The 11,845-nt window shown below is 37.8% G+C and overlaps 1 protein-coding gene and 1 long non-coding RNA gene across 3 annotated transcripts; one reads left to right on the top strand and one right to left on the bottom strand.

Moving 5' to 3' along the window:
• Positions 1-8,747: 8,747 nt before the first annotated feature.
• Positions 8,748-10,851, bottom strand: LOC129731076 (uncharacterized). 2 transcript variants are annotated; one of them, XR_008728970.1, is made up of 3 exons: positions 10,377-10,851; positions 9,244-9,486; positions 8,748-9,176 (listed from the first exon to the last, which is right to left on the bottom strand). It is a non-coding gene; the product is annotated as an uncharacterized LOC129731076 (long non-coding RNA). The 2 variants fall into 2 exon arrangements; XR_008728971.1 differs by having other exon boundaries at positions 9,265-9,486.
• On the top strand, positions 9,949-10,893 carry LOC129731075 (cytochrome b5 domain-containing protein 1). The gene is made up of 3 exons (XM_055690826.1): positions 9,949-10,094; positions 10,150-10,494; positions 10,577-10,893. Exons 1-3 carry the CDS (start codon positions 9,963-9,965, stop codon positions 10,733-10,735), a joined length of 636 nt encoding a protein of 211 aa, XP_055546801.1. The 5' UTR covers positions 9,949-9,962; the 3' UTR covers positions 10,736-10,893.
• The last annotated feature ends 952 nt before the right edge of the window (positions 10,894-11,845 follow it).

Genomic DNA, 11,845 nt, shown 5'->3' with positions numbered 1-11,845 from the left:
TACCTACGCGTTAACCCAACACACCCCACTGTGCGTCGACAGCGGCAATGTAGTTTTATTCACTGGCTAGGCTGTACACAAATGAATATCGAGTTCTACTGCACTGATAGACGACGAGTGAAAAGCGCTCTGTTCATACATGGCTTGGTGCAGTACTGTTGTCTGTGCCAGCATGTTTTCATTCAAATCAAAACAGTTTTCATAACATTCTAACAGCAGATCGTCAAACTGTCTGATGAAGAAGGTGGTTACGAACGTTTCCAAAAAGGTTTACCTTCAAGACATTAAAATAGTCTTGGATTAGGGAAATAAACACTAGTTGACCTATTGGGAGGGGGGGATTCTGTCATTGTTTTGCCACTTCTATAGAGGATATAACAGCAGGCAGTTAGTGTCTACTCGTGAAGTCTGTGCCAGGCGTGCTCGTATGTATGTGATTGGTGCATTGTTCGTGGAAATTCGACCTTGAAACTTTTATTAAATTTTCACTGTTTAGCAAAGAAGTGATAATGGTTATTAAAGTATCACAATATTGTCCATCATTTCATCAATCCGACGACATATTGACTAAAGTAATACATCATGTTACTATAGTCGACATATCGACTATAGTAATTACACCAGTATTACCGTTTGAAATATTTCCTTCCGACGTTACCTTGGTTGTAGTTCCTGCAGAATGTATCTCGATATAGTGCGGTAAGACGTAGTCCTACGTCAAAATCATAGTCGTCCTTTAACCTTCGTTCATAAGGAATCATGACAGAATCAACTAAATGAAAAAGAACTCATATACACTTTTTGTTAAAAATGAATAGTCGTGAAAATTCATTAAAATAGTGGGTATAATTTCTATTAACCGTTTATGTCAAAAACGTTGGCGGAAATATAGTTGCCACTGCTCAAATTCCGAGCAAAAACGATCATGGCTGCAAAATTTGGTGGTAATATGCTACTAACCGATGAAGGGTTAAGTATTTAGTTTTCCTATTTCAGAATGAGGTTTCCTGAATCAAAAAACGATTAAATATTTATTTTAGCATGCACAGATTTTGAGAAAAATTAGTCATGCGGTCGTGTCTGGTCGGATACCATCCTCCTACATTATTTTTCTTGAGAATGATCACTTTGGTTTGTTTAGAGTTTAAGCTAATTTATTTAAAAAAAAATGTGGAATGACCGATTTAAAAAAACACTTTTTGTTTTTAAACTGGACTTTTTAGTGTGGAGTCGCAAAATTTATTTTTTGCAATATTTTCAATAAAAATTTAGATAATTTTTTAGAATCCCTTGGCAACTTTTTCCTAACTCTTGTCATTACCATACTTCCAGGAAAAAAACATTACCGTCTTCACAAAAAAGTTTTTATTAGAAAAACTTAGGGAAGTTTGGGGTAATTTGGACCCCTGGGGTGAAATGGACAGGTGTTTTATCTTGGAAAGTATTACATTTTTGGGTTCCTTGTAATAGAACTATGTTCAGAGATCTTGCTTTGGAAAATCAACTTCAGCGCTTTTAAAACCGTTGCTAAGGGTATTGAAGCCAATACACCCATAAAGTTTCATCGAATTCTGAGAGGGTGCGTTGGTGCGAATTTTGTTTATATAGTTATAAGTAAGTTTCTTATAATAAATCAGTAGTAAGTATTTGACTTGATTAGGCCACATTGTTCACCTTGTTGGATTCAAGAAACTAAACTCTTAGCTTTTGAGGAAATAGAATGTTTTTTTTGTTCACACAACATTTATTTGACACGGCACAATGGAGAATTAGTTTGGTTTTGTTGCATTGGGTTGCAATTAACGCTTATTTAACAATCACGACCGGCATAATATCGAAAAGTGTCAATTAAATTCATTCGGGTGTTGAGTGATATATCTAGAGGGAAGGAGCTATGGGAAGCCTGAGAATAATCATGCAAAAGTTGCTGGACTAATGGCCTAATTCTGACAAGATTTGAAATTACGACTACCCCCGCTTGTCAAAGTCGACACTGGAACTTTGTAACTAAAAAGCTCTTTCACTACACTGTTCAGTCCTGTGTCACTATTCCATACAAGCTCTCGGGCAGTATACCTTGTAGTATTTCGAAAAATTATGAGTTATATAACCCTTCACACAATTAATACAATTCAGCAATTCATCATATTCGAATAACTCGTTCATGAGTTGTGATTATTGTGATATTCCAAAGACAAAGGTGCTTGCTGTTTTTGACGTAGAACTACGTTTTACTTTAGCATACCACACAGGGATGCAAACTGAAAAACTGGGACGAAATTTGTCCCTTTTCAAATGCTTATAAGTCGGTTGGTTTTCAACCGATTTTCTTCATTCTTGCAGCAATCGATTGGAAAATTATACACGCATCTGCCCAAATGCAGAAAAATGTCGTTTGAATCTAAGAACTATTGCACTATTGAAAATTGTCAAGCCTTGTTGAAATAAAAATAACGTCCTCTGATTGGTCGCTTGCTTGCTGTGTGTGTATGATATGGTATGATGTGTGTATGATATGGTGTGATGTGTGTATGATATGGTATGATGTGTGTATGTGCGTATGATATGGTATGATGTGTGTATGGTATGATGATATGGTATGATGATATGGTATGATGATATGGTATGATGTGTGTGTGTGTATGATATGGTATGATGTGTATGTGTTTGTATGATATGGTATGATGTGTGTGTGTCTATGATATGGTAGGATTTGTGTGTTTGTGCTGTGTATGGTTTTTAACTCGGCACGTTCTGCTAACTGCTGAATCCGGTTCACGAAATTCACAACCTTTCATTAGTAGACATTATAACTCATTACCCAAGTAAAAATATTGGTTTTATCAAAGTTTTATAGCGCTCAATACAGCCAAAAAAGCGCTATAAAACTTTGATAAAACCAGTTGTGTTACTAGGGTAATGAAACACTCGATGCATTTGTTAATAGTGTACGTAGTTCTACGTCATTTATGCGTTCGTGTCTTGGATACAACCTCCTACTTTTTCAGTGTCACCAGACACACATGATCGGTTTTGAGGATATTGAATATAAATATACCTATCTGTTCAAAAGTGCTTAAAAGACAAGTACAGTGATGATTCGCTCGTTGGGTGTTCGTTAGTTGGGGGTTCGTTAGTTGGGTGTTCGCTAGTTGGGCTGTCACCCAACTAAAAAGCACTCTAATGTCAGAATTCAACGTCATTCAAATGCTTTTCAGGGGTCCGAAAAGTGGAAAAAATATCACTAATATAAAATTATATTATTTATTGTAACAAATTTGTAAACATGTTTAGTTATTACGCTTAATCCATTCAGCATTGATAAGTTTCTTTCTCAGCGCTATTAGCTGGACACTTCATGCAGATCATCTTTGGCATAATCAATCGCGTAATTTGAAAAGTACATGTTATACATTTACAACATTTTGTGTGTAATTTAGAGGTTTATTGTTCGGTTGTATGTTTTTTTATTTCTTCAACGCCTTCACCGGAAATATCCAGCGTAGCGATCCTCAATTTTTTAGGCAAGAAGCAGAGTGATGGACTTGCGCTTTATCGTTTTGCTTCTCGTTGGATTTTTTGTATGGAAAAGTATTGACCAAATACATAGAATATTTGCTACAGCAGCAAGACAGATAAGCAAAGTTCATTGTCTTCGACATAGTTTTACCGCAATAAAATTAGGAAATCGGTTCAAAGCAGGAAGAAAACAAACAAACGGCGCTCCTCTTTGAAAAATTTGCCCAGTTGTCAGTTCATCCAACTAACGAACACGATTCGCTAGGTGGGTGGCAGTCGTGATCCAACCAACGAATTTCGGCTGTATAAGTCATAGAAACTGCGTTTTTATGGAACATTTTAAAAATGATAGAATTATTATAAAATTTTTATCAATTCTAGCTAGTTTAAAGCTGCAGTTATTTTCGGTAATCTGCGAAAATGATTTAAATAGTTATATGAATCGACTGATTCACGTACTTTCACGTTGAATCGTTTCCGGATAAATTCCAGTATAATGTAGCGTGTGGTTTAAACCGTGTGCTGGCAGGTCATACAATTCCCTACTCATAGCAAGGCTTTAAGTCCCGTGTTGGTCGCGTGCAACACAAGGCTAACGGTGACGGGTAGACGGTTCAAGGTGCAGTTGTGTATTGTTATCTTTAAACTTCCCCGACGACAGCGGATTCTTCTCTTTCAGCTTGCAGACGACGGCGACGTAGTGATGATTGTGTAAGTGTGCTCGCGTACTGTTTCGCTGTTCACGCCGAGGGTATGAGTAGGTAACGTACGCGCTGCGGCACAATCTTTTTTGTACTTACAGCAAAGTGCAATTGGGGAGGAAAAAATACCGCGTAATTGTAATTTTTCCTGATCCCCTGTTACGACACTGTACGTTGTATTACTTCATGTTCATTCATTCATTACATTCTTTTTTCATAAGCACTCGAATCAAACCGTAATTATTATCCTGATTTACTCATTACATGCTCTTGGAATGTCTGTGAGTAATCACTGTAGATAGTCGATAATTCTTTTGTTCTCTGCTTCTTGCTTCCATAGGGGTAAATTATAAGAAATTACTTCTGCGATGTCCATCTCGGTTTCATGAAAAGACCACAAGGGAAAACAAACAGAGTGAGGGATGTTTTATGAATGAACCGGTTTACTATGATGAATGAAACATTTGTAGCAGTGGTGGTACTGTAGTACGCGGCAAGTGTGGATAAAAAGAAACACGAAAACGCCAAACAATCTGACTAATTAGGTTGTGCAAATTGATAGTGGAATGGATTTGTATGTCAGTGATGTAACCGTGAGACGTGCTGGTGTAACAAACTATAATTACACGGACTTGTAATATTCACCACGATTTCCCTGAATCTGTCGTATAAAATTCAAGATATCGAACAGGAACGCAGCAGTTTTAAGAGACTGGCTAGAGATTCAAACGTCAGCGCGATAGAATGCAGAATAGTGTTCTAGTTGTTATAGATACGTTGTATGTATTTGATATACATACCATAGAATTTTGTGTTTGATAAACTTAATTGCTTCCTTATTGATTAGATTTATCAATGTTCAAAAATTGACTTTGATTTTCTGGCAAAGTCATACATTAGATTATGCTCCGAGCGAAGTAGGATATGTACTTAAAATGTTTACACGTTTTATTCGTAAATTGTCGCTTCGAAAGGTAGATGCCGCCACTAGTTAAAGTAATTCAAACAATGTTGGAGTCGCACTACTCTTCCATTAAATTTGTATTGACAAAGAAGCATAATAAACGAGAGTTGGTTCAAAGTAAAAAAGTAAGCAGGCGATCTTGGACGATAAAATTGAATGTTTACCCGGTTTATCTTTGAGTTTGAAATGGTATAAGTGCGTTTAAGTACCTAGTACAAAATCGTTTAACGTATTGCACAGCGGTTGAGCTGTCAATACAAATCGTATAATCGTCGTACTCGTCGTACAATCGTACTTGTTTGTTAATGATTATAATAATCATAGTGATGATGAAGAAAATTGACCATCGCGAATAACAGGCAAGCAGGATAGCATGGAGTAAGATTCAAACTCAGTCGCGCCAGTGTCTACGAACACAATGCCCCCTTTTTTTTCTCTTTCGGTTCGAGACGATGAACGAATTCTGAGTTCTCAGGATAATCGATGTTTCAAACACACACGCGCCTTTTCGCTGCGGTTTCAGGTGACACGGCAAAAATAAATAAAATCGAGTGCAAAAGAGTCTTCAATTCTGTCTAAATTATACCAGGAGATCAAACACTATAAGAGTAAGGCGAAGTATGAGCAGTGTTTTAAATGTCTAAATATGTGATGGCACTGTCGAAGAACAAATTTATCCAAATGCAGAATGGATTTGCAATCGTGCGATTACTCCCTGGGAAGTCACATTAATGGTTTGTCATGTGTCAACAAGAATATTTTTCTGCTTAATATAACAAACATAAATCCAAAAGTGTGTTGCATAAACGATCTATTGAACCGTACTGAAAGGTAACGCGACTGCAACAAAACCAGGTTCATTCGCATTGATCCAGCAACGGCCAGGGTAGCATATCAAATCAGAAACTTTTATCCAAAGTACCAATACCACTGGCAGGGGAGTTTGGTGGGATATTCGAATTAAATCAACAACTCCGTAATTATGTCCATTTAGACGGTATTAATGCAACAATAAAAATAATGCTCTAAAAATAATTTATCATTATTATTATTGTGTTCGCCTTATTTAATTGGAACAGGGCAACATCCGATGATGCACGGCTCCGATCGTCAGCTGTGGCCCCTGCGTTGCGATATAGGGCACCGCATGGCTACTGAACGGTTTTGCGAGGAGCAGACGAGCAGCATTTATCCAAAGTGCAAGACAACAAGCGCAGAATGGACTCCTTTCTTCATCTCCCCTGTTCCTTCGGGGCTGGAAACTTTCGCCATATTTGGAAGTTTGGATATCGTCCGACTCCGACCAGTGCAAAAAGATTGAGGATAACCCCGTGAATGTTTTGGGATATGTGGAATCACTCGTTGGTTTTTATGTTTTCTGGGGAATAGCGACTACGCAGTAAGAACAACATTTTCATTTCTTTTCAGTACTGGTGTTTGTCATTCGCTTCGCGTTAAATGCGGTATACCCTTTAAAAAATTCAAATATGAAGGGTGACATTTAAAAACTACCTACCTATTTTGATTCGGTGTGAGAGAGCCGTGTGCTGGTTACGTTCGTTGTCATCAATCCAATTCGCCAGCATCTGTCGTGTACATGAGAGTGAGAAAAAATGGTGGATGGAAAGTGAACATTTTAAGTGAAATTTTTTAACAGGAGCTCAGCATTTACTGAAGCATGCTTGTTTTCCATATCGTTTTCTCTTTCGTATTAACGCACACACCGTGCACGGTGCTTCTGTTGTTGTCTTGTTCAATTCATATCGCCGCGTTAGGGGACGAAATTTGTGTTTTTATTGAAAATGTTGAAGCTGAGGTTGTATCGGAAATTCGCTGTGCATACTTCTATTGTGATATATTTTGTTTTGTTTCCGTTGATTGCATACTTTCTAATGGTTTTATTTTTTATTCCTATGTAAGGATATAAAATCATTCCCGTATTTAGAAACGTAATTAGAATTTTACTTTCCTAACCTCGTTGATGAAACAGCGTTCGTGCAACAGAGACGACTAACGGGTACCGTAATACTAGTTGTTTCTTTGTTGCTTAAAATGGTCACAGTTTGTACTCACAGTGAGCAACTGTGGCTGTGTGTTTTGTTTCATTTTCCTCGCCATCAACTGCAGTGACGACCGCGTTGAAACAGATCGTCGTTGTCGCTCTCCGACCAATACGCAAGTACCGTGGGAGTGAAAGAAATTATCGCACTACGTCGATGATGATTGCAAAACTAGAAAAAGTAACGGGAAGGCAGGTTTAGGCAGAGGCAGCACTATCTGGTTTTCAGTTGCCTGTGCGTAATGTTGCTAGTGTGTGAGGCGCTCTGTAGAAAGGTGGTTATAGATGTCACACCATGGCTAAAAATGCAATTAATAAGAACTAGATAGACACCGCCTAGCTATCCATTTTGAGCGCTATTGATTGTTGATCCGTATTTTACCACAAATGATATTTTATTTATGGGCACAACATTTAAAATAAAACATAGTGCTAGTTCGCACCTTTGCGCCAGGGAGATGTTGTGTGTATTGCATAACGCAGCTGCACCGAAAGTGTAGACAAAAATTATGGTGTTTTAGTACTTCTCGCGCGCGAACCATGTGAGGAGAGTCAGCCATCTTTCCTATATTAGTGAGGGCTGTTGCACCGACATCACTTTGCTCTGCTCACTTATGTTTTTGTAAGCAGAACATGGAATGACGTTGCAAGGGTTGCAAGTAAGACTTATGGCTTTGACTTCATAGCGGTGTAGTATGATCGTACCACGTTCATTGCAGCCAGAGTAACACGCTTTGAAATTCATCGGTAAAATCTCCCTTCAACTTTTTAGGTCGTTGAATTCAATTTATTCTGGCATTCCGAAAACTACGAAAACATCTATGCAACGTAGTCGTTTGACCAGGCAAACATGATAGAGTAATGGTTTTCTATTTCGAAAGGTCAGGGCATCGTGAGATAGTGGGCGAATATATGCTCCAGTCCAGTTCTTATATCCTCATTGAGTCAACGCCGTTATGTGTCTAATAGGAAACTAGAATAAATCGTATGAACAGATGGCAAGAAACGCAGATAGATGTCTCGTCAGACAGAGCATTATTGAAGTATAGTACAGCTGCATAACCATAGGCGTTTTGTTAATGTTTAATACGGGAGGTAAAATTCCAATTGGGTAATTCAGAGCGAAAAATTTGTCTGCATTTTTGTTGGTTTTCATATATTAGATTCGAGCACTAGTAATGTCACGTAAGTACGCTCTTAACGAATACAATAATAGGTGTCTCCACGTCGAGCACCCAGCCGTAAAAATACTCACCTCCGTTGACCTCCGTTATGGGCATTCACGTAGCGTTCATATACAGACACCCAGCAGCAACAATAACAACATTTAATTGATCACCTTTCAATTTAGAGATTTAAAATAATCATGAAGAATATTTTTTCTACTGGAAGTTTTTCTTCTCAATCATTGACATAGATTGTGTTACTTTGAAGCTATTATTATTTTGCATCTTGACCGCATGTTAGATAAAAAGGTATCTCCAACTTTGCTAATATTATAGTCAGTGGACTTGGAATTTCAATCAAATGCAATGCTTTGCTTCTAAACCAAAGTATAGAAGCGGAAAGATCGTGCAATAATATCAATTTTTTCCTCACAATTTGATGTTCCAAAATTTACTTGAAAGTTTTTTACATCAGTTTGCACATATACGCAAATACACACCCACTATCCACGGTTCGAACGACAAAAATATAATCTAGTATCACCCGAGTACTGGCTCAACGGTCAACACGAACACGCAGCATTGTACATGTACCGAAGAGTCCTATATAGTCACTTAATTTCAATAAACCAAATATAATGCAGCTGTCGTTTGCGTTTGTTTCGTCTCGGCTGTCCTGTATTTGATCCGCTAAAGGCACCGAGCGTCAGTCGCGTGGATACTTTTCTCCAACCACGCCGCCGCCAGTCGACACCATCCGTCGTTGCCTAAAACAATAATGAGATAGTAAGCTGACAGAGCGTGCTCGCAGGAAGCGGTCCTAGCGCTGGCTACAGTTATGAAGCAGCAGCTCACTTCTGTGGGGTGAAATCGATTTTTATCCGAGTCCTAACAATCGCCGAGAAGCTTGGGTCTCGTGTGGCAGATGTTTCCGGGCGATGAATGAGCCTCACAATTTCTGTTAAAATTGGTTGAGCTTGGCACAGGGATTTTTTTCAATGTGATGCTGGCTTAAAGTTCACGATTTTTATGCTGGTCTGTCGATTGTCTATATTGGGCGATGACCGGCGGGCGCTTCTGTTGAAACCAGAAAATACAGCGGAAAACTCTTATGATGATGGAAGGACAGTGCAAAGCGGAAAGGAAACATGTGTCCCTTCGCTCTGCACGAGGGCTGTTTTGAGATCTGGTACAAATCATTACATACATACATCCAACACCTGCCTCTGTTTCGAAAGTGATCGATTTCAAACCACGCTAATGGTGTTTACGTTGAATTTTGTTGTGATAGAATCGCGTTGATCGAAACCCAATATAATATTGAGGGATGCTAGCTTATAGAATATTTCTGCCAATTTAAAGGTCTCGATCGATTTGGGCATCAGGGGCATTGGTTTTTATTGAATGATATAAGTGAATATTTTACGGTGTTACGTTTTTTAGTAGGTAATTGATGAGATAATTATTCAATGCCACCAAAAACGGTTTAGGAAGTCATGATTTTTTTTATTTTTTGACATTTTAAGCTGTCTAGTTATAATGCTTTTGAAAAAATGTCGCGATCTTTTTTTCTGCCTGATGAAGTGGTTGTGCATAATCACGCCGGCAGTGCGTGGGTTATATTTCATGGAAATGTCTTTGATATAACCAGTTTGTTCGAAGAAAATTCAAACTTAACACATAAAGTATAACAAACAAGAAGATAAAAAAATAAAAGATGGAATTTTTATTTTATTGCAGATCTATCAGCTACTATTGGCATTTGCTGGTAAAAATTTGAGCGTTTATTTCAAGGACAGTAACACAGCCAGGTTCAGAATAAGTAAGGATGGGTTTAGGGTTCCCCTGTTCCTTCCAGTGAAAATAAGAAACAAACATACTGGCAAATTATGGTGGAGGGACCAAAGTTTACTGCTCGGAGAGATAACAGCACAAGAGCGTAAAATTCGGATTTTAAACAATATAACCTTCAAAATAGATGAGCTAGTTGTGTGCGAAGAAGATACCATTGCAGAAATTCAACGAAAGTTTCTTTGTTACAATCAAAATAACACTAACTACACTTGGAAAACCTGTCTCGATTTGGTAACGTGCCTGTTCATTTATATTAACTACTGTGAAATGAAATCATCGTGAGCTGTAGAAGTAACCTAACTTCACATTCCAGACCGAAACGGCATCTGATTTACGACTTGATAAAACGTTGACAGAGAATGGCATCTTTTACGATTGTTACCCACCAGCTCCCCTCATATGGATATTTTATAAAATTCCACAAGAAAGCGGCGACGCCGTGACCGATGTAAGATGTGAAGTAACAAATTGAGGAAGTATATTTCATGCAGGAAGTTGACTGCAAAACCTTAATGCCGGTAGTAATGACGCAGTAAAGAAAACAAAAACTCACCCTAGCGTGTGAATGAGCGTGGAATATTGTAGAACTCAAAAACTCAGTATATAGATGCATGAAAATTACTATTTTTTTAAATTACTCCAGAAAAAGACATTATTACAGTAGCCGTATGACGTGCTTTGTATGTTTTCACCGTCTAGTAGATTTTTACACAAATCATTGTGATTTAAAAAAAATGCGGTTTAATGATTCAAGTAATTTGTTTGTAATGCAGTTTTGCATAAAATGATCGTTACGGAACATCTATAGTTTAGACCAGCATCGAGAATATGAACGCTCAGGTCGTAGATGGATAGAGTAGTGATAAGGTGTCAGCTTGTGTAATTTCACGAACGATGGTGATGACTGTGTGCTGTATAAATTTTATAACTCTTATAGCTAGTTTGGTGCTTTGCTACTAAGAAAAGGTTTAGTTGATCCTCTGACCTATTGTTTGCTTAATGTTCAAAATGACACATTGGAATATACACGGAAAACAAAATCTACCCAACCGGTGGGTACAAACTACCTGAAATGATGTAAACTACAGACGGTGTTATGAACAGATACGCAAAGAGTGAGGTCGAAAACTCCAAGTGAACCGTCAAATCGAAGCTCCAAGTGTGCAAAGTAAACAAACTCATGCGTGTTACTTTTCGTACAGAATGTGTGTTGCGATCAGTTTTAATTCTGTGAATCACATGCAATCATGGTTCCAACGAAAAATGTGTTCGTCATGCTCATGTTATGAGTGATGCATTGGAAATTATTATAACTGTATGAACAAGCACTGAAACTCAGTAATATATCCTTACAAAGTTTCGAAATTTCATTACACTTTCTAGTGCGTATGAAAAGTCATGCGAAAATAAATGTTGCCAGAATTGTTTAAAACAAAATATTAGCAAAGGGTTGCCATATTTACTGCTTTTCTCTTTGCGTATCTCTTTATAACACAGTCTCTAATGTAAACATTATACATCTTACGTGTTGGGTGATTTTGCAATGCGAACGCTGAGTCATTTCAACTCAATAGATTTTAAA

Source organism: Wyeomyia smithii, chromosome 3, assembly GCF_029784165.1.
Source record: "Wyeomyia smithii strain HCP4-BCI-WySm-NY-G18 chromosome 3, ASM2978416v1, whole genome shotgun sequence".
NCBI lineage: Eukaryota > Metazoa > Arthropoda > Insecta > Diptera > Culicidae > Wyeomyia > Wyeomyia smithii.
The sequence above is the reverse complement of the archived record's forward strand: the minus strand, read 5'-3'. Positions and strand labels throughout refer to the sequence as shown.

What these genes read in the sequence shown, in the direction of transcription:
- LOC129731075 (XM_055690826.1), top strand. Translation starts at nt 9,963, where the DNA reads ATGTCGCGATCTTTTTTTCTGCCTGATGAAGTGGTTGTGCATAATCAC. An exon ending in ATTCAAACTTAACACATAAA is followed by an intron (nt 10,095 to 10,149) that starts GTATAACAAACA and finishes ATTTTATTGCAG; the next exon opens with ATCTATCAGCTACTATTGGC. An exon ending in GGAAAACCTGTCTCGATTTG is followed by an intron (nt 10,495 to 10,576) that starts GTAACGTGCCTG and finishes TTCACATTCCAG; the next exon opens with ACCGAAACGGCATCTGATTT.